This window comes from Pongo pygmaeus, chromosome 6 (genome assembly GCF_028885625.2).
Source record: "Pongo pygmaeus isolate AG05252 chromosome 6, NHGRI_mPonPyg2-v2.0_pri, whole genome shotgun sequence".
Lineage (NCBI taxonomy): Eukaryota > Metazoa > Chordata > Mammalia > Primates > Hominidae > Pongo > Pongo pygmaeus.
Genome location: NC_072379.2, coordinates 129283955 through 129311945, shown reverse-complemented (window position 1 = coordinate 129311945; position 27991 = coordinate 129283955). Strand labels below are relative to the sequence as shown.

Below are 27991 nucleotides of genomic sequence, written 5' to 3'. Positions count from 1 at the left end.
TGTCTTCACTCAAATCACGTTCTACTGAGTTCTTCAAAGACTGCTATCTTCCTCCTGGGTAAAGATTATTTTTTGTTTTTATACCTCTGGCTCTGCTTCTCATATGAACTCAAACACTGAGTGCAGCCATGGCTAGAAATCTCAGAATTATTTTGAACTTCAAATATTTCTTTTGTTCCATAGGTGCCTGTGTGTATCTTACCAGCTCCCCAGCACTGCCAGACTGTGCCATGAATGGATTATGCTTCTGATGAAATCCCTGGCTGCGTTTTGTTCAGTCACCACCGCAGGGTTCTTGTATATTCTCAAGCACCCTCTCTGGGTTTCTGTTTTGCAGCACTGCAGGCTGATTAAGGGACACTTTCCAAACCACAGGGCTCTCCCTTTATTAGTCCCCACAGTCTTTCATTGGCTGCATTGTCCTCTCATTTCTATCTATATTCAATTTAATTTCTAATTTCTTTAGCTTTCTGAAATTCTGTAGGCTTTCTCCACTCAGTCTTTTCTAGCCTTATTTTTGTCTTTTTAAAAATTCACCTTCCTTTTATTATCTCTAGACAAACTATTCATTCCCTCTTTTCTTCTTTAGGCTTTACTTTTCCTGAATATTTGCTAATAGCCTTGACTGTAAGCATCAAACTCATTATAGACTAGGTACTCTTCATTTTTATTTGTTGTTTAATTCTGTTTCTTCCATCAAAGGAAGAAATATATGTGAAAGGCTTTTATAAACCAGAAAGCACTATACACACATATCACTTATTGAGGTTAACAAAGGACCACTGTGCCTCTTTTCATGCTTTCTGCTCTTCCGAGCCAAGAGAACTTCTCCATAGAGGAGGGAAATATTGAAGAAAAATAAAGCCATGGAGTTGTCTCTTAGCAACTGAGTTCGTGCCTTATAAATCTCATCTACTTTAGATTACTGCTGCACAAAATCACTTGCTTTTCTTATTGGCTCAGTATAAATAATGTTATTAAATTATAGGAAAACAATGGAAAAAATCTAATGAATGACTCATTCACTGAATCAGTTGCACTCTGTCTTTGCACTGCACTGTTGCTATAGTCGGGTTGTTTCTTCCTCTTGATTCTAATTGTAAAGTTTTGTTATATATCTTTTATCACAACTTTAGTTGTAAGTAAACAAAGTAGAAGCTAAATTCTACCTTATACATTTCTAGGTTGCTTAAGTCGTGAAGCAATATGAGTCATATATGTAGCACATAACATACTGTATATAAGTCAAGTTGTACATAGTTTAAAGAAAATCAGGTGTGCAGAAACTCAAACCAAATTGGGAAATATTTGCATTATAAAATAACTCATTATAAGGATTTTTCAGTAGATCTCCATAGTAAATTTCATTCAGCAAATGTATATTTTTCCTTTTTATTTATTTATTTATTTATTTATTTATTGAGACGAAGTCTCGCTCTGTTGCCCAAGCTGGAGTGCAGTGGCATGATCTCGGTTCACTGCAACCTGTGCCTCCCAGGTTCAAGCGATTCTTCTGCCTCAGCCTCCTGAGTAGCTGGGACTACAGGTGCGCACCACCATGCCTGGCTAATTTTTATATTTTTAGTAGAGACGGGGTTTTACTATGTTGGTCAGGCTGGTCTTGAACTCCTGACCTCGTGATCCTCCCGCCTCAGCCTCCCAAAGTGCTGGGATTACAGGCGTGAGCCACCGTGCCAGGCCTATTTATTTATTTATTTATTTATTGTAGAGGTGGGCTCTCACTGTGTTGGCCAGGGTGGTCTTGAACTCCTGGCCTTGAGCAATCCTTCCACCTCAGTCTCCCAAAGTGCTGGGATTACAGGTGTGAGCTATCACACCTGGCCTTTTTTTTTTTTTTTTTTTTTGAGATAGAGTCTCACTCTGTCATCCTCATTGTAGTGCAGTGGCACATTCTTGCTCACTGCAACCTCCCCTTCCTGGGCTCAGGGGATCCTCCTACCTCAGCCTCTCAAGTAGCTGGGACTACAGGGATGTGCCACCATGCCTGGCTAGTTTGTGTGTATGTGTGTGTTTTGTAGAGACGAGGTCTCACTATATTGCCCAGGCTGGTCCGGAACTCCTGGACTCAAGCAATCTTGCCTCCTCAGCCTCCCAACGTGCTGGGATTACAGGCATGATCCAGTGCACCTGACCATCATTCAGCAAGTATTTTTGAGTGTCTCCTATGCTAGACAATGGAAGGGATAAAGATTGTGCATATGTGTGTGTGTGTGCGTGCGTGTGTGTGTGTATGTGTGTACATGCCCATAAATAGTTCTTGGCTTTCTGTCTAGTAAGGTAGGTAAGACAATACAGTGATAAATGCCTTGTGAGTTGTAAGCCGAGTGCTATAGAGGCTCAGAGGAGGGAAAGGTCACTTCCCTCAGTTAGCTATTAAGAGTATGTGGCAAGGTGATACGTTAGAGAATGGAAGACTAAGAGTTTGTCAAGTTAAGTAATTAAGGCAGCATTAAGAGGTAGTGAGTTGGTGTCCAGTGCTAGAGCAAGGAGTTTCAGCTTTAGTTAGGAAGCAATGGGGAGCCACTGACTTTTTTTTTTTCTTTTTGATCAAAAAGTCTTATCTAGGAAAATGTATCTGGCAGTAATGTGTAATTTCAATTTTTTTTTTTTAAATTGGTTCTTGGATAGTTTTTTAGGCTTCTTTTGTATGAAACAAAGCCATGTTTATAAATAAGTGAATTATGAAATGGATTCATTTCCAATCTTTTTAAAAGGTAGTCAGAAACTATTTTCAGATGCAATTAGATACAGTAAGATAGGCTGCGTAGTTAAGATATAAGCAGTTTACAAAGTGGGATAAAAATGCTACTTTTCATACTTTCTCAAACCATTTTTAGGGATATTTTTGTGTCAGCCATCCTGCTATCTGATTTGTCCAATTAAAGCAAGGAAGAAATCCTCCATTCTCCTTTTTTCCCCATTCTTGGATACAGTGAATGTCTATAGTGAAAAGAACTCATCAGTAGTCCTCTCAGATTTGTTCTGAATTTCCCCAAATATTTGTATAATTGCAAAAAACTTTTGTTTCTCAGCCTTCTCCTTTAGGGGGAAAACAAATAGTGGGCATGATGGCCTACCTTCCTGCATTGTGGTGAGGGTCAGCTGATACAAGATAAAGTGTTAAAGTGTAATTAACCTGAAATGTTTGTAAATAATGGAGAAGTGAAGTGTAGACACTTTGTTAGTAGAAACCACTGTGGTTTGGAAATGCAGTGTTTCAATAATAAAGACTGGATAAATAAGGTTGTGGTTTGGAAATGCAGTGTTTCAATAATAAAGACTGGATAAATAAGGTTGGCTAGTGTTTTCCATTCTTCAGGGAATTTACAACACAAGATGATCCTCACCTCTCACTATTAAGGAAGTAGCATTTCCTACAAATTTACCTCATGATTAATTGTGTTTTTTTACAACACAACAAAAAAAAGACGTGTTTTTCAGGAGGTTGGAAATGCGAATCCTGGCTTAGTTACTAACTTGCCATGCCACCAGACAAATCAGGTGTTGCTTTTTATCCCTCATTTTCTGACTAGATTGCCTAAAGCTTCCCTCGCCAAAAGAAACTACCTGCCACGTCAATAACACTCAACTGTGGGTGACTCAGGGACATATAACCTAAAGCTACTGGGTAAAATATTTTAAGAATGAGACTTGGGAAGCTGAACAGCATACTGATTTGCCGTCTTCTTCCTCCATTGTGTTGACCAGGCAAGTCCACGCCTGAATTCAGAGTTGCAGTGGGCAGGAGAGATGTGTGTCCAGGAAGAAATCGTGGCTTCTGCTCTGAAGATCTGGTCACATCTCAGGTCAATTGCAGTCTGAAGAACCTAGGAAAGACTGTATTTGGTTCTAATCTTGGTGATATTTGGGCCTCTTCTAAGAGGTATTCAGTGTCTCTCTTGAGAAGGCTTAGGCCTTCCCAGCAGCCCTGACTGCCTTCATTTCTCTTGGAACTTCCAGGTCCAGGCCTACTCTGAATCCTCCTTTCTGGTCCTGGATACAGACAGTGTATGTCTTAAGACCAAAAAAAAAGAAAAAAAGAAAAGAAAACAATGGTGGATTTTTATTCCGTGATGAATTCATGGTAAAGATTTAATAATAGCCAATGAAATAAGTTGTTTTTTTGAAAATGTATTTTGGGTTTCAGAGCAAGGATTTTCTTTTTCTGCCTCTGACCCAAACATGAAGAAAAGTTCAGAATAGTCCTTGAAAATGTCAGTTCATGCTACTATTAATTGAAAGCATTTCTTTTATCTGATGTTGGGGCTGCATCTGACTAGAAGGGGCTGCATCTGACTAGATCCTCTCCAGACTTAAAAAGTTAGGAGCACAGTTTTAGAAATGAGAAATTATTTTGAATGTTTTCCTTTTGCCATACCTTTTAGGTGACAGAAAGAGCTTCCTGCGTTGAATTGAATCAAATTGAAGCATACCCAGTAAAATATCATAGCCCCTGGCTTGACAGCTAGAATTGAGTTGGAAACCAGAAGTTTCCTGGCTGAGTTTTTTAAGTCTGAAAACCTCCAAACCACCTTGGCCAGTACCTAGTATTATAGAAACATACTATAAAACATGAGGGCTGGGGCCTCTCCGCAGTTTCGAGAATCTGCTGTTATTTCTCAGCACATCAAATCTATGGTGAATACTAGTGTGTAGACTGTGTAGTCTAGTTCAGACTGCAACGTGAGCATGAACAGTAGAAGAGTAAGTTCAGGAAAGAGAAGGAAACTGTGAAGACAAAGCCGAGAGGAGAGAGTTGCTTGGGTAACCACAAAGGCACATTTTAGACACTCAAAGAACACTGCCTCCTTTTTGCTCCTCTTCTGTATATCTTCCCCACAAAAAGATCGTCAGCGGGGGCAGGGGAGATAAAAGGAGGAGGAAAGCCTAGACTCGAAAAACAAATTGATAGAAAATGACCATCTGTATCTCCTGGAACTTTTCAATGTTTTGGGGGTATGCATCCCAGCTTAAACACATTCTACTGAAACATTTCCCTCGGCTCTGCAACTTTTAATAACGCTGTATTATCCAAAAGATTTTACTGTGTGTGGCCTGTTTGCTGCTGTCCAGAATCCCCTAAGAACAGGATAGGAAAGCTTAGGGCATACTTTTCCTCCATTCTGTTTCTGCAGTGGTACCCATTTGCTTCCATTTAAAGTATATCTAAAACCCTTATTTTCTTTTTAGGTAACAGTATGACTAAATATACTGAGAAGCTCGAAGAGATTAAGAAAAGTAAGTAACACTCTTGATGGTTTGGGAAAATGGAAGTCTGTAGTTGTTCTATAAGTTGGTTCTTAACTAACAGTTGTGTTTCACAGCTGACAGGCACAGAGAGCTATGGATGGTCCGATAAGCCTGGCAGGTGCCTCAAGGGCTGTGGGAGATCCTGGGTGCTGTACTGGGCTGCTCCTCAGATCGTGGCCTGTAGGCCTAAATTCTGCCCTATTTCCATCCCATAGGAGACATTATTGTTGGCCTGCGGAGTCAGAGCTGGTGGAATGAGCTCTGGTTAAGCTTCTAGTGTCATTGTACTGCAGTCTTCATGCCCTTCTTCAAGATATTTCATCTTTTCTGTCTTATTTTGTCTCTATTTGAGATAGGGGTAATAATATCTTCCTTCAGAACATTCTTGTCTGTATAAATGAGAGTATTCATGGAAGACAGGGACGTGAGAACTTAGTGTTATGCATTATCAATTCATTGCCGTCTGTTTTCTTTTAATTAAAAATCATATTCCATCTACATCCTTTTAAAAAACTAATCTGCAAAGATATGTTACCAGTCATTGAGTGCATTGCCCTTGCACAAAATCATAATTTTTCAGTCTGCATCCAAAACTGATGTAAAGTGTATACTTCAAGGCCAGAATTAAGGAAGAAGTAGAAACATCTATTTTCTAAGATGGATTTGCTCGTATCTTGAATAAGAGAACCCAGTGCTAGGGGATATTTAGTTAATGGTGGTAAAGAGGTACTCTGATTGATCATAGTTCAAGACTTGGCTCTGGTAATGTACATCTTCTTGGAAGAGAAAATTGCACATCCAGAATACATCAGAACATTTTCTTCTTTTACACAGCAGACCTTTTATTTGAAATCAAAGTTCCATTTGAATTGCTGCAATATTGGGAAACCCCAACCAATAGATGTGGACTCAGGAGCTGCTTTATGCTGTGTTTTCATTTGCCATGTTCAGCTATAAGGGCTAATGCTACAAACTTCTTAAAAATATGTAATGCCACAGTATCATTCTCTTTTCTTCCTAAACATTTTGTATTACATAAGTATATGTATTTTAAATATCTCCATAAAATATATACTTTTAAACTCTGGAGAAAGATCGCATTTACTCACCTACACTTCATTGTTGCCATCCTTAACTCATCCAAGGCAGGCAGAATCCAGCTGGCCTGCTTCTTTTTGGGTTTGTCGTCTCTGTCACCTCTCATCCATTTGCAGCTGAGTGTGAGTTCACATGTCCTCACTAGAAATTTGTGCCATAAAAATGTCCCATTCTGCCCAGGTTGCCAGAACCTCACTTAAAACATTTCTTCAAAGTACGATGTGGTTTCTTTAGTATCTAAACCTTACGTGGAGGTGATCTCCCAGAAGAAATACCCTTGGAACAGAGCCTTGAAAAATGCTTGCTTCACTTTCCCTCTGTAGGAGTGGAGGGCTTCCTTTTAGTAGAGCAGGAGATTCCTGTTACCCCATTTCACACATTTTGTGCTGATTCCCTAACAGAATTGCTTTAGATTCTGGTTTGGCATCTACATCTTAGAAGATATTTCCTTCTCTTTCCCCATTTTCTTTTGTAAGTATTATTTGGGGTTGAAAGGGAGGAGAATATTCCCTTGTTTCATGATACCCTAGACCCATCACTTTACTCAGATTACCTTAGATACCATTTCTTTCTGTGAAACCACAAACCTTGTTCTGTTACTTCCTTTGATTTGTCTTCCACTGTGAACCCAACTTCCCTTTGCTAATAATGCATTTCAGCAGAACTCTGAAAATGCAGAAATCCTTTGTAATCTGAATATTCTTTCAACTCTACCTGGGGAAAATAGACACTCTATGTCTATTGACAATTTACAAAGCCCATTCTTGGTTTCTGGTGGTTAGATGACACTAGTTGGACCCAGTGTGAAACATCCTAGATAGTCAGGTCTCTGTCCTTCCAGTAACTCGAGAGAGACAGACTTAGAACCTAGACTTACTGGAGAAGCACACCTTGATAACATATCTGAAACTAGGATTGTCTTCAACACAGAGTTTGGGAGAAGACACATAGCAGAAGCTCCATTCTTAAAGCTCTGTTCGCTCTTGCAAGGACAGACTGACAGAGCCTTCCAAGTCATCCTTTTTATAAAAATTTAAACTTACTGTAAAACATCTAGTTTGATCTTTTATCTCTGAGTAATCATGTCAGAAAGTCCTACTGACGGCTGTCCTTCTAAACCAGAACCAGGTACGTCGAGTTCAGGTTAAAATATGTAGGGGGCTGCTAGTGCTTGTGCAGAAGACAGTAGAAATCCCAATCTTTAGAATAAAGCAGTCTTTTTTTGTTTGTTTAAATTAATCTCTGTTTAGTTAAAGGAGATTTTAAAGTATACATTTTATGCTTAGAAGCATTTTAAACCACGTAACCATACCAAAAGAATATCAGTGGGTAAATGTCACAGTGCAAACTACTTGAAAGCTGTTGGCTGTTTCCATTTGCTGATTTATTGTTGTTTTGATTTGCATAAATGACTTTTGGTGGGCAAGTTGGTGGCAATCGAAAGGAACGCTGTAGTTATTCGGTTGTACTTTGTAAAGCCTTACCTCGGCCTACTTGGGTCTGCATCCCGGCAGGTTTTAGAAGTTCCACTGCATATAGGTTTGTTACTTTGTTGTATCCAGAAGCAGCATCTCTAAGCATTTCCTAGAAGTAATGATCTGTTATTAGCCAAATTGCTCTCTTTAAGACATTTTAGAACAGAGAAGTTTAATTCCCTATTTTTAAAAAGCCTTGATATATTTACAGAAGGCTAGTTTTTAAAGTAATATCATTTCCCGACTCTGAGTCTTAAGGTCTGTGCTGGTTTTTGGAAAATTCATGAAAGTGATTAGTTACACCAGGTAAATAATCTTAGATACTTTTAATCCTTTCCTTTGTTGCTAGGAGTCTTGGTTTATGAGACATTTATGCTGTGAAGGCCATAGCAATTAACCAGCTAACCTTTAATAATTCTGAAATAATGAGGCAGCATTTAAAGAGTCGTGGGTACCAATATAAAAACCTAGGTGAGGAGGAAAGCATGAGTGTGGGCAGAGTTCAACACTGAAAACCCTTCAGAATTTCACTGTCATCTTTAAAACAGTTTAAGGAAGCTAACCTTTAACACATATCTATGGAACAGATACTAGATAAAGTGCAACTGGCTTAGTTTTTAATAACTGTTTAATGTGACGAGAATTATTAACACAAGTGCAGGGGTACCTATATTTGAGTTACAGCTCAGAATTGTAAAGACAGCACTGAATAAATATTGAAGTTTTAAGTTGTTTTTTGTTTTTTGTTTTTTTTTTGAGACACAGTTTCACTCTCACCCAGGCTGGAATGTGGTAGTGCACTCTTGGCTCACGTGAGCCACTAAACCTGGCCTAAGTTGGTTTTATTTTGTTTTTTTAAATGGTGGGGCCGGACGCTTTGGCTCACGCCTGTAATCCCAGCACTTTGGGAGGTTGAGGTGGGTGGATCACTTGAGGCCAGGAGTTCGAAACCAGCCTGGCCAACATGGTGAAACCCCGTCCCTACTAAAATATAAAAATTAGCCAGGCGTGGTGGCGGGCGACTGTAATCCCAGCTACGCGGGAGGCTGAGGCAGGAGAATCCCTCAAACCTGAGAGGCGGAGGTTGCAGAGAGCCGAGATCACACCACTGCACTCCAGCCTGGGCAACAGAGAAATAAAAATAAATAAATAAAATAAAATGGTAGTAAACAACAAAAACAAAAACACATAACACCTACCATCATAATGTTTTTTAAGTGTGCAGGTCAGTGGCATTAAGTATTTTCATACTGTCGTACAATAGAACTGCAGAACTTTTTCATCTTGCGAAACTAAGTAGGTTAATTTTTATTGGAGTGAAGTTGGAGAGAAGCTGAGAGATGATCAGAACCAGTCACAGCTGTGTGCCCAGCATACACGTAGAAATGTCCTGTGGCTCCAGCATAATGTGTAATGGCAGGAATAATATTGCCTTCTTTTTAAGCTGGAGTCAGAATAGTGGGGCATGAACATCTCACCAGCTGTCTGAGCTGGGGCAGCTCAGCCTCTCTGAGTCTCTGTCCTCATTTGTAAAACACGGACATTTCTTCCCTGCTTTGCTCTGAAAAGGATTTGAGGCGGCTTACAAAAATGCATGGAGTACAATGTGGTCGAAGTAGAGACAGCTTAGTTAAAGGAAAATGGTAGACTAATAAAATAAAGGCAAGGGGTAGTCACTAGACCAAAGGTAACTTATAAATTCAACTTTAAGCTTCCTAATGACAAAGCAAAGGGAAACAAATTGAACAGATGATACTACTACCTGCTACACCTAATTTTGATGATATCATGAGGCTCAAATGCGATAATAGATGTAAAAGCATATAAATAACTTGAAAGACCACGTAACTTGACAACTAGAAAGAATAGCTCTAAAAAAGCAAAATAGGTAAATATTTGTCTTACCATATTTTTCAGATTATAGATACAAAAAAGATGAGCTTTTCAAGAGACTAAAAGTTACAACTTTTGCCCAGCTGGTAAGTTTCATGATCTTTCCACTGGAGTAAAGACTGTCTAATTTGTGCCACTTTATGTATTTCTAAATTCAACTCTACGGAATGTTTGCAGAGGAGTTTCTTCTGATTCTTTGTATGTCGTTCAGCTATGGGAAGATTAATTGGTATGTGGTATGTGTGTTCGTTCACATGAGGATGGTGAGAAATTTTTCTCTCTTCTTTGATAAGAACTCTATAAAGTAAATGTTTGCCCTACTTTTAATTCATTAAACTTGTGGTTAGGGGTTTTTTTCCTTATACATTTAACTTAATATTTAGAATCTAAAATTCTGGATCCTGGATTGTTTCAACGTTTTTCTCTGGAAACCAAGTGATTTCCCCTTTTCTTGGACTGATCTTTTCCAAATCATCCTACCGGAGCTGTTTTGTTATTTTGGGCAAGTCACTTTCTTCTTTTATTTGAAAATTATGGAGAAGGTGTCTTTCCACCTCCCAAGCAAGAGTTCCACTGGCATAACTCAAGTTGAATCTTGGGTCTTGTGAGCTAAGTTGTGAAAAGTGCTTTAAAAATGAATACTGTATAGAAGTATAAAACGCTGTAATCATTATATTTGTTATTACATTTACTTCTTCATTGTGTGGATAATTGCTGATACCATTCTATGTTATGCTAGGTCAGTATTGCATTTTCAAGAAATAACGTGTAGTGCTTGGACCACGATATATACAGATGTGGTTTTAAACTCTTATTCATGTTTCTTGTCCTAAATTTTCCTCTTAGCATTCTAAGTTTATGTAGTGTTCTAAGTGTGCTTTTCTTCTGAAATGATCATCTGCAGTATATTACCAACACAAAAGGAAGGAGGCCTGAGATTCAGCGTTCAGTTGAGGACACTGACAGCTTCTTAAAACAAGAGATCTTTGATGTTTGTTGTTCCCTCGTCTTTTGTAAAAGACAAAATTGCCTCTGTTTAAAAACAAACAAACATCCACACATTTCATTCTTTTTTCTATCAGATCATCCAAGTTGCTTCCCTCTCTGATCAAACACTGGAAGTGACAGCTGAGGAGATTCAAAGGCTGGAAGGTAATGAGAATTGAGGGTGTGGGGAAAATAACAGGCTGACCATTTGACTGAAACACTCACCCTGTACACATTTGCTGTCTGTTCCCAGGGACTGGGACTTTGATGTGTCTATTTGTAATTAGATTGTTACTCTCAGGGAAATGCTACCTGATACTTTAGTTGTTAATTCTTATTTTAAAAAGCCATCTGGTTTTCTGGCTCTAACACTTACAGTTTTAAATGTTTTAGATGTGTTTAATATACTAATTACTTTTTTCAACAAATATTTTTAGCATTCTCTGTACCTACACATTAAGTGCTATGAGACTGCAGAGATGAACAAAGCACAGCTCTGCTTACATGAAATTGACAGTCACATGTGTGCATGTGCACACCTGTATGTGTGTTGGGTGGGCTGAATGATAACAGTACCACAAAATTACTAAGGTGGCAGAATTTTAAAATGGAGGAATGGAAGGAAACCATCGTTTGTTGGCTGTATATTGCAAGGTGAATTCACATGAATTTTCTTACTTAAGCTTCTTTAAAACTCTGGAAGGAAGGTACACTTTACAGATGAGAGGCCCAAGCTGCAGAGGTTAAGCTGCCTCCTCAAAGTGATACAGCTAGTAAGGAAGGGACCTGAGTTACAAATCTAAGTGTGTCCAGTAGCATCCAGTGTCTTCTTGCTGCCTTCATTCTACCCTTAAGGACTGAAAAGTGCCTTTAGGAAAGATGCAGGATGTTGTGGGAGAGTTCCAAGGAAGGAAAGACACTTGCAGTTAGAAGACCGAGGTAGGCGGCCAGGCACGGTGCCTCATGCCCAGTGCCTCATCCCCATAATCCCAGCACTTTGGGAGGCCAAGGCGGGCAGATCACGAGGTCAGGAGTTCAAGACCAGCCTGACCAACATGGTGAAACCCTGTCTCTACTAAAAAAAAAATACAAAAATTAGCCGGGCGTGGTGGTGTGCGCCTGTAATCCCAGCTACTCAGGAGGCTGAGGCAGGAGAATCGCTTGAACCCAGGAGGCGGAGGTTGCAGTGAGCTGAGACTGCGCCATTGCACTCCAGCCTGGGCAACAGAGAGAGACTCCGTCTCAAAAAAAAAAAGGAAGAAGACTGAGGTAGGCTTCCTCGAGGCACTGGAACTGGGCCTTGAAGTGAGGTAGAATATCAATAGGTACAAGTTAAAGATGAGGCTGTTGCAGGCTGAGGAGCAGCCTGTGAAAGGCATGGAGAGGACAGCACACAAGGCATGTTTGGGGAATCGAGTCATCCAATCTGGCTGTGGTCTAAGGGATGAGTAGGCGCTGGGTAGGAGATAAGGCTAGAAAGACAGGTAGGCTCCATATCTCCTTTCTTAAATACCAAGTTGAAAATAATAGTTGTACTCTCATGAGAAGAATACAGAGAGTTAGGGTCTTTATTTTATCCTGAAGTACCCAGCAATCAGTGTGTGGCTGTTTATTGAAGAGGAATGTGTTTTGTTAAGGTTGATGTAGGTCAGGAATTTGACTTCTGATTTCAAGACAAGTTTCTCAGGAAGTCTGAACACTGGGTTTGTGCAACTCAACTGTCATTTCCCTGGACTGGTTTTTGTTAGGGAGGATAAAGAGAATCTGAAAACGACAGGAATTTATCTTTGACAGATGCCTCTCACAAAGCAGAGAAATAAGAGCTCTTTGTAACAGAGATAATTGAGTCTCCTCATACAAGTACTCCAATTTTAACTGGGTTATATAAGCACCTAGATTTGGTCCTTTAATTCATTGTTGAGATTGCAGCACCAGAACATATGGGCACATGCAATTTTCTCTTCTGAGATAAATTTGCACAGCAAAGTAGGCTCTTGTAAAGTAGGACACCATAATGTGTGAGTAATATTAGTGTTTTTCTAGTGCTCTACACAGATAATAACTCATTCAGGAGTGCCTGGGGAACAGATTGTATCTGTATGCATATTGGCTATCTTTGAAGGGATAAATAAAAATCTCCTTTTATAATGTTTATCACTTTTTCCTAACTTAAAAGTGTATTTCTAGTAAGTTAGGAAACAGTAAAAAGTATATAAAGAAGAAAATTAAATAACGAATAATCACTGTTTATGTTTTGGTCCGCTTTCCTCCTCTCTAACCCCTCACCCCAATTAAATCTATATTCTTTGTATATAATTTTGTATTGTGCTGTTTTCAATTATGGCTTTTTCCTTCATACTTTCCCATGTCACTAAATAGGCTTCAAAAGCATGACTATAAAGATTGTGTTGTCATCTAATGTCTGTCCTTTGGATATACCATAATTTAATTATTCTCTTGTTGGACATTACAGTTTTTTCTGATTTTTCACCTTTATAAAATAATGCTGCAATGTATATATGTAAATGTTTGTATGATTCTGATTATTCCCTGAAGATAAATTGCTGCAGAGGGTCAAAGGGTGGAACCATTTTAGACACCCAGTACTGACTGCCACATTCTCTCCAGCATGGTTCTACCTGTTTGCATTCCCACCAAGAGTGAATGAGAAGACCTGTTTTTCCTCATCCTAGCCAAAGCTGAATAATTATCATTTCTGTAAATATTTTCCAGTTCAATAGATGAAAAATAGTATCTAATAGTTTTTTATTTATTTGATAGTAAGATTATGCTCTGTGTGTGTGTTTACTGGTCATAAATACATATTTCTTCTTTTAAGGAGTTTACATGCTCTTTTTCCTTTCTTTCTAATAGGCTGTTCATCTTTTTCTTATTGGTTTGTGAGAGTTCTGAATAATTATGATATCTTTATACAATGGAGAACAATACTAACTTGACAATGGATGAGAAAAAATCTTGATTAGTTGGAACAATTTCCAGGCTATATTAAGTAAAAATAAAACAACAATAAAACAAAAACCCAAAGTATAAAATATTATGAATAGAATTCTCCTGGATTTGTAAAAGGTGGAAGAAGTAAAATATATGCAAGCACATGTAAATGTTTTATTTCTGGAATGAGACATAAATACGTGAAAGTGTTTAATATACTGATACTTCCCTTGGGGAAGGAGGCAGGAGGGCCTGCATGTCTTCGGTGGGGGAAAGACTTCCTTTCCATGTTAACAATTTAATCTTACTTGCATTTTTACCTCGTGCGCAGGATCCTATTGCATTTTTACTCTTTTCACATTATATTAAAGAGCTGGTTAATTTTTTAAATCTATAAATTAAGTATATTAACCTTCTTAATTCATATGTGTTACAGATCTTTTTCCTAATTTGTTATTCACCTTTTAATTTTTTTTGTCTTGGTTTTTGATATATATGAGGTTGCATTTTTACATGATCAAATCTATTAGCCTGTACTGTTGTTTTCTTTTATTGCTTTAGACTCATAAAATTCAGTGTTGGTAAACTATTTACCTACATTTTGTAACAAACAATCTATTGGCTTGTTTGTTTGCATTTAAACCATCTGTTATGTATTTTGATATATGACACGAGGTGATTATCTGAATTAGATTTTTCCAGATAGTTGAGAAATATTCCTAGCACCATATACTCAGTAGTTCTTCCTTTACCCACTGATTTGTGATATGGATGTATTGACTTTTTATTTATATTCTTTTCCATGTTCTCTATTATATTCCATTGTTCTGGTTGTAGTGCTGTACTATTTTGATCATTTACCTTTTTAACATATGTTACTATTTGATAAGGCAGGTCTCCAAATCACCCCTAATTATGTATGTGTATATATATATTTTCCTATTTCCTCATACATATCAAAAACCAACACATCAAAAACCCATGGGTATATATTGCTTCCAGAGTATTTAAGTCTTGTGAAACTGAATAGGAAAAAAAGATCTGAGTGTGTATGTGTGTGTGTGTGTTTACTCTTGTTATTTTTTAAATCCTTTTAAGTTTTAAAAAAATCCCTTTGGGATTAGTATTAAGGACAAAAGTTAAATTTGGGAGGGACTAACATTTTAGTTTTACTTGCCCAATTAGGAACATGCAGGGTGTGTCACTCTCATCATTGAGGTCTTCTTTAAGGCCTCTAAGTAAAATTTTTATAAGTCCTTTAAAGGATTTATACATTTTTATAGGTTATTTACATTCAGTTTAGGATCATTTCTTGGAGAGTATATATATATTTTTTATATACTTTTTTTTTATTATACTTTAAGTTCTAGGGTACATGTGCACAACGTGCAGGTTTGTTACATATGTATACATGTGCCATGTTGGTGTGCTGCACCCGTTAACTCATCATTTACATTAGGTATATCCCCTAATGCTATCCCTCCCCCTGACCCCCACCGGAGAGTATATTTTATAGCTGCAGTTATTACTGTATATGAGATTTTTTTTCCTGTTATTTTTTAATTGGTGTATAGGACAAATATTTTAGCATTTCTTTTATCTAACCACATATTTATTGCACTCATTCCCATATTATTCTCTTAAAATTTCTAGGTATGTTATCATATCATATGCAAAATAAATTTAATATCTTCTTTAATAATTAGACTTGTTATTTTTATTTTTATTTATTTATTTATTTTGAGATGGAGTCCTGCTCTGTTGCCCAGGCTGCCATGCAGTGGCACGATCTCAGCTCACTGCAACCTCCGCCTCACAGGTTCAAGTGATTCTCCTGCCTCAGCTTCCTGAGTAGCTGGGATTACAGGTGTCTGCCACCACACCTGGCTAATTTTTATATTTTTAGTAGAGATGGGGTTTTGCCATGTTGGCCAGGCTGGTCTCGAACTCCTGACCTCAAGTGATCCACCCGCCTCAGCCTCCCAAAGTGCTGGGATTACAGGTGTGAGCCACCACTCCCGCCCTGTTATTATTATTTTTAAAAAAATTTTATTGTATTGGTTAGAACAGCAAATTCTCAAACATTTTGTTCTCTTCCTCCACTCTATTAAAAATTATTGAAGATCCCAAAGAGCTTTGGTTTATGTGCTTTATGTCTATTAATAGTATATTAAAAATTTAAACTGGGAACTGAAACAGTGTTTATTTATTATTTCACCTAAAAATAACCATACTAAACCCATTGAAACATGCATAACATGTTTTTATGAAAAATAGCATTATTTCCAAAACAAAATTTTGCTGAGAACGTCGTCTTACATATTTTGTAAATCTCTTTAGTGTCTGGTTTAATGAAAGGATTGCTGATTTTCCTCTCTGCTTCTGCGGTGTCTGTCGTGATGTGCTGTTTGTGTTAAAGAGTGTGAAGAAAATCCAGCTCACACAAACCTGTAGGTGGAAAAGGGAGAAGTATTTTAATAGCCCTTTCAGATAAAACTTGACAACTGCTGGTTTCTTAAGGATTAGCTGTAATGTAGAATCTGAAATCATATCAATGAATCTTTCATACTGTTAGATTAAAATCAGGCACTTTCAGTGTAACTGTCTTATACTTTGAATCTTTTACCCATGCATGATTGTATAACATCATGCACTGGCCATTTAGAAAATACTGGTTCACTGAGTTATGAAGCTCTTCCCAAAGGTTAATACATTTTATTATACAACTGTCAGAAAAATCACATATGTTATTCTCACTATCTATCTTACCAAAAAGGTCTATAAGCATGGGGAAGCAGCTCCCCATACTTCAGTTCCTGATGGCAAATATAGTTTCCAAAATTCTGAGTTTTGCTTAAAATATAATCATTGGCAACAATGCCATCAGTAGTGTTCCCTGAAATAACAAACAGGCTTATTTAGTTCACTTTTGAGAAAATGTCTGCCAAATATACAAGTCTAACTAACCATAGTTTTTCTGTCAGTTTTTCTTCCAAGCAAAAATGGTGTGCATAGCAAAAATTACTGGTTCAGCCTGCAACTCAGCAATCACACTAATACTTTTCCTTGAGATAACCCTGGTAATTTGGTATGTAGCAAACTTAATTGTATGTGGACTCCTCACTTCATCACACAGAACATTAAAAAAAGCATGTACTTACTTCAAGGTGAGATTTAATAAGAATAGTAACTGTTAACTGCTTTAACAGGGACCTTCTTTTAGTGTGACTGCCATACTTACTTACTGTGAACGCATGCATGATGGTGAATAATACAATGATTGCTAATAAAGTTTGGTGCCACAGCCCTGATTCTTACTAAGGTGCTAGCAGCTTTAGCCACCATTTCTTTTGTACCATCAGTGCAAATATAAACACAGTAAAAAAGACAAGTAACATCTTATGAAAATAGTTTTTACCTTGCAGATCCCCTGAAAGGGCCTTGGGGATGTTTGGGGTCCACTACACTTTGGGAACTTGTACATTAGCACTTCCACAGCAATTTAATAATGATGATAAGATTTCCTTTTCTTGACTTAATGTCAGTGGAACTAATAAGTAAATACAAATCCTGAGGTTCAATCTAATTATTTCTTCATTTGTAAATATTAGACAATGATTCTGCAGCTTCAGACCCTGATGCTGAAACCACTGCCAGGACCAATGGGAAAGGAAATCCAGGTGAGCAGTCGCCGAGCCCTGAGCAGTTCATAAACAACGCAGGAGCAGGGGACTCCAGCCGCTCAACTCTTCAGAGGTACTCGAAGCTGATTCATATTTTCACTGCATTTTGCCTTTATATTAATCTAGAGGCCAATTTCAGGGATTTTTTTTTTTTTCTTGCCTTAGAAACAGAACTGGCCAGGAGTAAAGTCTCACATTTTAATCCCAGCCTTCTACTTTCTCTTTGTATAAATGCTACCTCCTGAATCTTTTTCACTGCATTCTTACTGAGTTAATGTGAGAATATATTAATAGGAGAGTTTAATTTTCATTTCTCAGTTCCATTCTTCTCCCTCCTACATGTAAGTTTGTTATGAGGAATTAGCTTTACAAATACTATCTTTTGATTCAGAGAGTATGATTTTTCCCCCTTTTCCGACTGCTGCAGCTTATAATACCCTGTCCGGAAGTGACAGTGCCACACATAGTGCTCTGATACTGGGTAGGTGCAAAGGAAAAAGCAGTACTTGGTGTTTATTCTAAAGCTGAATGTGGCTGTTCCTTCTTTTTATTTTATTTTTCTGCTCCTTCTTCTAAAGCATGGGCCTCCTTATTCCATGGATTACATGGACTTTAGTCCGTGTAGTACTTTCTCACTAATATTAACTGTTGATTATAAGACAGTACTGATTTTCAGCAGATATCCATCCCTTTGACTGATAAAATAGTTCTGGAGAAATTATTTATTAGTTATTATTATTATTCTTCTTTTAGCTTTATATTATTATAGTTACTTTTGTGAAAGGACTCTAAAATTGCACTCAAGAAGAGATAGGCCAACAGGACTTCCACTGAGGATGCAGTTTCTTATCAAACAGATGTTCTTCTCCTTTGGTTCAACAAAATATGCACTATATAGCATAGAGTTATAGTGTTTATTGGATTTAAATGCAGAATTTGATTTGCTGTTATGGGAAAGGAGCTATGCTACGTACTAATCTGTGATTTAGCGTATGTGTCTTAATATTTCCTAAGAAAGTAACCATCTTCTTATTCCAGTAAGGATATTTCACGCTGGCCATTTTGTTCATAACACCTAGTCTTGTTGTTACTTTGATTCATGTTTTTAGCACATTTTCCCTATAATATTAAGATGGTGACCAGTTTTAGTGATTGAATGACCTTAGAATTAGAACTGTTAGTGGTAGTGGTTAGCTTCCTCATTTTAATCCCAGCTGTTCCTCCGCCTCATTCTATGAATGCCACCAAATCTAAAGCCTCGTCAACCTCAATGTTGTAACCTACAAAACTAAAGTAAGCACAGAGAGCTATGTAAGTATTAAGACTCAATACCATAGCAGATAGGTCACTGACTACGTATATGAAATATGTAAAGCATTATTGTTACTTTATATTACTTACACGTAGAAAGAAATGTCTTTCCTTTTTCCTGTCCTACCAACTATATTCTTCCCTTTTTCGCTCCACTGGATTCACAGTTCCCCTCTTTCTCTCTCTGATGCTGCCCTTGTAGCTAGAGGCAGCATGTGCCCTTCAGTCCCTACCCCTCAGCCATGTAATGCACTGACACGCATTGTCTGAAGGTGAGTGTGGACATGTGGGTCTCCTCTGTGGGGTCCAGTGTAGTAGAAGAGGAAATCCATAGGATCCTGCATTCAGAGGCAGAACTGAGACACCACGTCCATTTTCCTTTCCCTTTGAAGCATCCTTTGAAAAGACATTGAGCACTCACCTCACTATTCTGAAGAAACACGTTCGACCTTTAAGCCACCAACCTCTGACTAGTTTCTGCTGACCTACTTTTTCACTTGCAGTGTCATCAGTGGTGTTGGGGAACTGGATCTAGACAAAGGGCCAGTGAAGAAAGCAGAGCCCCATACCAAAGACAAACCTTATCCTGACTGCCCCTTCCTGCTGCTAGATGTGCGTGATAGAGATTCTTACCAGCAGTGCCACATTGTTGGAGGTAAGAGAGAGAAGGCTTTAAAGTGCCTCACTCTCAAGAACAGAGAGCCTGCTCTTGAGTCTAGGCAGGCTGGAACCACAGCCCATGGTAGACAGTTAAGGAAATTGTATGTTAGCTGGATCCGTTGTGGAATCCTATAGGGTTGGCTCCACCATAAAATACTCTGAGAGGCTGCTGATTTTCACAGATGGCTGTCAGAAGCAGGGAAGTGAAGCTTCATACTTCGTTCATAGTGCTCTTTGTTTTCTTTCACAGAAGTGTTTAGGTTTATGGCTTGTTGATTTTTTTTTTTTTTTTTGGTCAATACCTTGCTCTGTTGCCAAGACTGAAGTGTAGTGTTGCGATCACAGCTCACTGCAGCCTTGCCTTCCTGGGCTCAAGTGATCCTCCTGCCTCAGCCTCTTGAATACCTGGGACTACTGGCATATGCCACGACCCCCAGCTAATGTTTTTGTATTTTTTGTAGAGATGAGGCCTCACCATGTTGCCCGGGCTGGTCTCAAACTCCTGGATTCAAGTGGTCCACCCACCTTGGCCTCCCAAAGTGCTGGGATTACAGGTGTTAGCCACCATGCCCAGCAGCTCATGGATTTTGAAGAAGTATTTAACTCTTAGGTTTTAAACCAGCTGGGAATTGAGGCCAAGTTGTATTAAGAGAACAACAGACTTCCTAAACTTATTCTTCTCTTTGCAGCTTACAGTTACCCAATTGCAACTCTGTCTAGAACAATGAACCCTTATTCAAATGATATTCTTGAATATGTATCCTTTGTTGCATTTTAAGGAATTGGGTGGTATGAGGATTGTAAGAATCAAAGTTATCATGAACCAAGCTCCTGGTAAGAATGCTGTGAAGGACCTTTGATATTATTCGGCTGAGCATATTTTAGAATTTGGATTCCTAGCTGTTGCCGAGAATCCTGACTCTTTAGGCGGATGCTTTCAAACCGTCTTGCCCTGGGCCAAAAAACACTAGGTTAAGAGTTAGGATCCATTGAGAGGTAGTCCTAAGAGAGTTTTTTTCCTCCCAGAAAACTTTCCATAGCAGAACTTAGGGTTTTTTTCTATTTTAATTTTTTCCTTTAAAATTTTATTTTTTTCATTGATAAAAATTATACAAGCAGAAAATAATTTAAATACCAAAAATTATTAAAAGGAAAATTGAAATCTCTTATAATCACACAGTTGAGCAGTGGCTTCTATTACATTATTAGTATATTTTATTCCAGACTGTCTTCTGTGTGTTTGTTTTTTTTTTTTTAACAAAGTTGAAACCTTACTATATATGTAATTTAGTATCCTGCTATTTTTCAGTTCATATTCCGATGTATTTCCCCATGCTGATGCAAGCCTTCTGTAAACCACATTTTTGATGCTGTGTAATATCTTCAGATTTACTATGATTTACTAAACTATTCCTTTATTTTGGACTTTTTAGACAGCTCCCGCATTTTTACTATCATAAATAGGCTTCAGTGGACACATTAGGCATAGAAGTTGTTCTATTTCTTCATCTGTAAAATGGGGATTGTAATATTTACTTTCCAGGGTCATAGGGATAAGAGAGTTAAAGGATGTAAAGTCCGGAACTAGTGCTGTCTTTTAGATCATGGTAACATCAGTTTGTAAAAGAAACGAATACCACCTTGTGTGGTTTCCACGACAGGAAACCATCTAGTCCCTGCTGGTGTGACGGTAGGAATGGGCTTGTCCATCATTCCCAGGAACTCAGACAGGTGGACCTGACCTTTTATTCCTTGGGGGTTTCTCGTAGTCTTGGGACATCAGCCCAGTGCCTTGGAACCTTAACTCATCTGACTCAGAAAAATGCTCATGGCAAGATCATCATTCTGTATGACGATGATGAAAGGCTGGCCAGTCAGGCGGCCACCACCATGTGCGAGCGTGGATTTGAAAACCTCTTCATGCTTTCCGGAGGTGAGCAAGGTGATACTCTGCTTGGGACTTCAAAGGCTGATCATCCTTCAGTCCCACCTGCATCCCCTTTTCTCTCTTGGTGCTCAGAATTCAGTGTTCTGGAAAGAGAAAAAGCCATGCTGGCTGAAAGGAGTCAGGAGTTATGTGAAACTTCCCTTAGCTTCATCAGCACATATTTTTAATTCCTGATGTTGCTTCAGGGCTCTGTCACAAAGCCCTAATGCTGAAGACTCGAGCAAAAGGATTTCTTGTGGAATTCTCAGAATCCCATGTAACAACAGATATTTTCTGGTATAATTTGCTTAATGATGAAATAGTTAAGAAAGATTTCATGTCCTTGTGCTAGCCTCAACTTGATGACCAGAGATTAGAAGACATGCAGGCTTCTTTCCAGGTTTTGGCCTGGCCTTGCCATATTAATGCAGCTTTTTCTGATGCTTTTCCAAACCTAGGTCTAAAAGTCTTAGCTCAGAAATTCCCGGAAGGACTGATTACTGGTTCCCTGCCAGCATCTTGCCAGCAGGCCCTTCCTCTTGGGTCTGCCCGGAAACGATCCAGCCCCAAAGGGCCACCCCTACCAGCTGAGAATAAATGGAGATTTACCCCAGAAGACTTAAAAAAGATAGAATATTATCTGGAAGAGGAGCAAGGGCCTGCAGATCATCCTAGTAAGATCTTTTGACCTTTAAAGATAATGTTTGGTTTGCAGCTTTGAATATCACCTCATCATATGAAAACCTTCATCTCTTATATTTAGATTCTTAAAATACTAGGGAGGTATGTTACAGGTGCTGGGGAGGGGAGGCAGTGGAGGTGACCCCAGATAGTGGCAAGAATTACGCATTGAAGAGAGACTCTTTTTTTTTTTTTTTTTTTTTTTTTGAGACAGAGTCTTGCTCTGTCACCCAGGCTGGAATGCAATGGGATGATCTTGGCTCACTGCAACCTCCGTCTCCCTGGTTCAAGCAATTCTCCCACATCAGCCTCCCGAGTAGGTGGGATTACAGGTGCCCGCCACCATGCCAGGCTAATTTTTTTTTGTATTTTTAGTAGAGACAGGGTTTCACCATGTTGGCCAGGCTGGTCTCGAACTCCTGGCCACAAGTGATCCACCCGCCTCAGCCTTCCAAAGTACTAGGATTACAGGCATGAGCCACCGCCCAGACAAAAATGTAGAGACTTCGTCAAAAAGTATATCTCAGGTAAAACTGAGGAGTTAAGCATCAGACCTTCAGATTCCTTCTTGGAAAGTTTTCGATTCCTTCTGCAGCTTTTGCTTCTCCACTCTGAGAGCCTCCGTGGTTTGTCTTGCTACCTTAGTTTCACCATACTGCTTTCTCTTTTCTTTCCCCAAATCACTCCTTGTCTGCATCCTCTCTACCAAGGAAGTAGTGGAGGACAGACTAGGTTTGTTGGGGATGATGGAGAGGAAGGGGAAAAAAACCTATCTGGGTTTCCCTTCATTTCTGTCCCCCTCCCCACCTTCAGGCTGATCTCAAGGATGAGGAGTAGGTCATCATTGGCCTAAAGTAGATACTGCATAGGACTTCATCAGCTTAAAAGTGGTTGTAGGCTAGGACTTCATTAGCTTAAAACTGTACTTGGCAGATTGTCCCTGGAATCATTCTTGCAGCTCTGTTCCTTCTTTCTTGCTCCCTTCAGGCCGACTGAACCAAGCTAACTCCTCTGGAAGAGAGTCCAAGGTGCCTGGTGCCCGAAGCGCTCAGAATCTGCCTGGTGGCGGCCCTGCCAGCCACTCAAACCCCCGCTCCCTCAGCAGTGGCCACCGGCAAGGCAAACCCTGGAAGTAAAGACTTTGTCTCACTTAGGCGAATAAATGTTTTTCCTCTTTTCGGAACCCCTGAGCATTTCCCAAGTTGGGTCATTTCCAGAAACTTCTGCAGAGGAAAGACCATGACATATGTATGGGATAGGCCCTCTTCCCTCTCCCTGTCTCCAGTTCCTCTCCCCTCAGGAGGCCACCTCGGGAAGGATTTTGACAGGTGACCACAAAAACCAGAGGTGTGACAGGCTCTAGTGTCCTCCCTGTTGTTTACAGCATATTTAAGTCTTGTGAAACTGTATAGGAAAAAAGGATCTAAGATTTTAGTTGTTTTTTTTTTTAATAAGGTCCAGCTTTTTGGGTCTCTCTTCGTTGTTTTGTAAATACTTCAGTCACATCTGCCTGTGTGCCTGTCCCACCCGCCTTTTCGTTCACTGTTCTTGACTTCATGAAGGCTTCTCTGGGCAGTCTTGGTATGAGAAGCTGTTTCCAAGGGTGCAGATGAGCCTTATGTTCCAGCCACCTGCAGACCCCACCCCAGCAGGCTCACTCAGCAAGGAGCTCTCTGCCCGGCATATTGCAGGCCCTATTTTGAGTATGGAAGCCAGTGCCTGTGTGCTCACTCAAATTGAAGATGAGGAGAGTAGCTGTACACTCACTGAATGCTCCCCCTTATTAGATATTTTCCTGGAGCCAGAAAGGTGTGCATGTGGGTGTCTTCCCACCGGGGAGGAGGGCCTCTCCTGGGAAAGCCCTGGCCACCACACCGGCCTGTGACCCTTGAAGCCCACCAAAGCGGCCCTCACTTGTGGTCAGTATATCAGTTATGACGCCCATTGCCCAGCTTCAGTCCATCCATGTTAGATGGATAGAAATTATGGCCAGTTGAAAATACCAGCTTCGGTTGGACAACTGTGGACACACAAGGTGAAGAGGACTCCGAAGTCCTTTGTCAGGGCTGACAACCTCATAAGCCCTTGCTTAGAAATACAGTATTAGTCTAATTGAGTAATTAGTGCAATTTCCTGCTTACTTTTCATTTTCATGACTGAACTGTGATTAGGAAGTTGTGATTATAGATTCTGGTTTTGGCCGGAATTTTGAATCAGCATTAATTGAATTGCTAAATGACTGACATTCATTCCATTTAATTGGGGGAACAAAAGGCCTCAGGTAAGGATGAGGAACTCTGAAATCAGATGGAAAAGAGCCGTGTTAATTTTTATGGTCTGTGATCATAGCTGTGATAAGGGACTGAGGAATAAATTGTGCTCTTTGTCATGGCAACCAGCTTCTGAACAGCCAACTGAAAATTGCTTGTCCTGCTGGTAACTGCTACGGGGTAAGATTTGCCTTAACAGTACTATTTTCTCGCCACCAAAAAAAAAAAAAAAAAATGCACCACAGTATTTCTAGCATGGAGGCTGTGTTTGTATGAGAAATAAACGTAATAAATATCTCATAGAGACATATGGAAAAATAACTTTCAGATTCAGCCCAGTTCTGTTTTAGAGTGTGTTTATTCTTCTCTACTCGATTTCCAAAGTGCAACATTTTCCGATGCTTTAGAAATCAAACAAACCAGGGACATTGTTCAGATGTCAAGCCATGCCCAGTTTTCCACAAGATTCAAGAATCTTGTATAAAATTCAGCCAACGTACACATAGCTTTAATGAGGAGCCTGTCATGTTTCCCCATAAATTTATTGCCTGAGAACTTAGTTCAGCCTTTGCTAATGCCAAAATGCTCTGGCTTTGTATTTTCTTTACAGCATAGATAGAAAAATGCACATTTTTCCACACTCAGCTTTCCCCTAGCATGGACAAGATTTTCGACCATTTTTGCCACATATACATTTTTAAGGAAAAAATATTTTTCTCTGTAACAAAGTTCTGGTTATGCCGTTTTAAAGGTGACTTGTCAGGAGTTTAGACTTCCCTGCCGGATTCTATTTTGAAAGTAAATGGTCTTCCCTCCTTGTTACGATTCTGCATTCCCATTGTCAGACAACTTGGAGTGTTAGAAACCACTGTATATATGTGGAAAGCCAGGTCAGCCAGACCTGTTAGAATTGGCGTGCACTCACCTGAGAGATCTGGCAGGTTGAATATATTTATGTGTATTTCTCCACAGTGCTTGCTTTGCCCTGTTGGTAAGGATTTTAAATAACCATGCTCAAAAGAGCTGTTCTAATTCTGCGTTTTGCATGTTAAGTGTTACTATCAAACATTCTTTACGTGCTCGAGGTATTGCTTTTAACATTCTATTTTGCCAGTTTTGTTCATTAGATTAATTGACATGTATTATTTAAATGACCAGTGATGCTCTGTGCAATTATGAATGTTGAAAATTAAAGTACATAGTTACTAATTTGTCGTTTGCTATTAATATGCTGAAAACTGCCAACTTCTCTCTTCTTTTCTGTCGAGATGATTTGGGGGAGCCACAGGAGACTGGTGTGATTTTTGCTGCATCTCCTAGGAAAGCATTTTTTAAAAAAAATAAATGAATCAGGAAATCAGTCCAATTAGGGCAGGGGGCCTCAGCTCTCCAGTCAGAAAGCCTGGATTTCTTTTCCTGCTCAGGCTGGGACTGAAGCCACCTTCAACAACTCGATCATGGCTTCCTGCCAGCGTCTCAGGGGTTGACTAGCTGCCCTTGTCTGGGGTTTGTGAACCCTGAGACGGAAGGTGCTTCATCGATGTACGTCTACAGCGCCCTGAACAGCCGTGATGGCCAAAGTTTAAATAATACCTTAAATGCTTTAAAGGGGTTTGTGTTTAAGGAAGGGAGAAAAGAAGGAAAGAAGCAAGGAAATGGGAAGAAGGGAGGGCAGAGAGAAGAAAAGAGGCAGAAAGCGAGAGAGAAAAGAGAAAGCTACATTACTTATTTGAAAACAAAAGGAACACCCTGGGCTGTAATAACGTCAGGCTCAATCTCTTGAAAAGTATGGAATGATTTAAATGGCCTGCATTCATTTTATCTTTTTTTTTTTTTTTTTTTAACCTTTAGTTGTTAGCCAGGACCAGCACAATCATATTGGGCTTGGTATAAATCCGAATGAAAAGAGAACAAATAACATTCATTAGTTGCTCAGGGATTTTTCCTGTGGTGCTATTTAAATTACACAAAAATTCTTAAGACTTTAGGCTACTCGACCAAGAAAACAGAACAAAACAAAAACCGTGTTTTCTCTAATTCCCTTGTGGAATGTAAGTGAAATCAGAGTCCTAGGCTAGGAAGAAATATGTAGGTAATTTTTCCTGTGTTGGTTTTGGTTTCTGTCATGTTGTTTATTGGCTATAGATTCTGTCTTTTATGTTATCTGACTTTTTTAGAGTGAATAATTAGTTTCTGTCCACCTGGATTTAAATCCATGACCACCTTCTTGCTCTACTCTGAAGATAATCATTAAGAACCTTTCTTTCCCCAGTTCCAGAACGTTCTCAGTGTCTTTAATGTGTGTTTATTTTCTTCCCAATTCTTTCAAAGATTTAACTCCCACGATACTTTTTTTTCCCCCAGGAAACACCACAACGTGTGGAATATAATTCACCAGTTTAATTATGTGAGCATGTTGAGTACTTACATGCAGGTCCATTAATTTCTCACTAACAAATATTTTTTCATGCAAAAGCAATAAATAACATTGTGCTTCCAAAATGTTCAGAATACATTTGGGTAGTAATACTTTCCTAGATTTATAATAATTATTGAAATTATTATTACGACATCTTTAAATGGATACACAGGTCAGTTACAACATAAAAAATGTAATGGTGGAAATTTGTCAGCCTTGAATTCAGGCAGAACAGGATTCAGTGCATGATTTTATGTGTTTTCGAAACTGTATCTGTCACATTGCGATCCCCTGATGGCCCCCCTCTCTGTTGCTGATCCTCTTTGTTCTGTGCAGAAGCAAATTCTCACCTGTGTAACATCCGGAAGCACCTGGTAAAATGTGAGGCAAAGAGAGGCCACTTCTCAAATGCTGTGGATGAATGGGCTGCATCTTTTAAAGGTTATCAATATGTCTTCCTGTTGCAATTATTTTGACTATAAGCTCCCAGAGAGTGAAAATCACCAACCCTGTGACAGTGACCCTTAATAAGTGTTCATGAATAAATGAATTGAACCTGTCAAGATTGAAGTTTGGATGTGATGCCCACTGTGGCGGTCACTCAGTGCTAGTCTGTCATTCCGGAGACCCAGAAAGCTTGTTATCTTCTGTCCCCCTTGTGTATCCTGCCTTTGTAGGTGAGGAATTCAAAACCCTGAGGTTTTTAGATCTCCCCCTATAGGAAGTACCCAGAGAGCTGTTGGGGGTGTTATTACTCTAACTGTCTCTGCCAGGCTTAAAGTATCCTCCAGAATTCAGCACGCACAGGTCACACACCACCCCCATCTAAGAGTGGGTTTTCTCTTTTGTTTCAAATCTTGAAGATTTCCAGAAAATAATAATATTAGCCAACGTTTGTAGAGAGCTTACTTTGCTCCTAGATTCTTCATTATATGTTTTGACTCATTTAATTTCCACAACAGTCTGATGAGGCAGGCACCCCCATTTTCAGATGAGGAGACTGAGGTTCGGGTAGAAATTAAGTGACTCAGGTTTGCCTTCAGTCTCTGACCAGGGGTTTGAAAAGCCAGGAGCCAGCCTGAGAACTGTGGCTCCAGAGGGTGTTCTTTCAGCCACCCCAGTCTGTGCTTCTCACTCTGGGTGGGCGCAGCCGTGTTCTCCTTTGGTGATGCCTCTAACTTACCGTGAAAATGTACCTTTCCCTTGGCTATTGGCTTCCCTTCCCTCCTAGTCAGCCGAGATTCTTTTGAAAACTTTCCTCCGCTTGCCTGCACAAAAGGCGATGGCAATTCAGGAACTGAAACATCTGCTCTGGGGAATACGTATTTCCACATTTCCACCGCCTGTGTCTGGTGTCTTATCTT

At 39.3% G+C, this 27991-nt stretch overlaps 1 protein-coding gene across 8 annotated transcripts in view; it reads left to right on the top strand.

Moving 5' to 3' along the window:
* The window catches only part of CEP41 (centrosomal protein 41), a 42121-nt gene extending 19030 nt beyond the window's left edge, over window positions 1-23091 (top strand). For 3 of the 8 annotated variants that reach the window (XM_054497303.2, XM_063668461.1, XM_063668462.1), the window contains exons 3-11: window positions 5212-5259; window positions 9762-9823; window positions 10820-10889; window positions 17288-17432; window positions 19174-19325; window positions 20020-20087; window positions 21149-21263; window positions 21716-21931; window positions 22926-23091. In XM_054497303.2, the coding sequence (XP_054353278.1) occupies window positions 5212-5259; window positions 9762-9823; window positions 10820-10889; window positions 17288-17432; window positions 19174-19325; window positions 20020-20087; window positions 21149-21263; window positions 21716-21931; window positions 22926-23074 (1025 nt within the window). In that variant the 3' untranslated portion in view covers window positions 23075-23091. The other 5 variants (XM_063668460.1, XM_054497306.2, XM_054497308.2 and 2 more) reach the window with 5 other exon arrangements.
* The last annotated feature ends 4900 nt before the right edge of the window (window positions 23092-27991 follow it).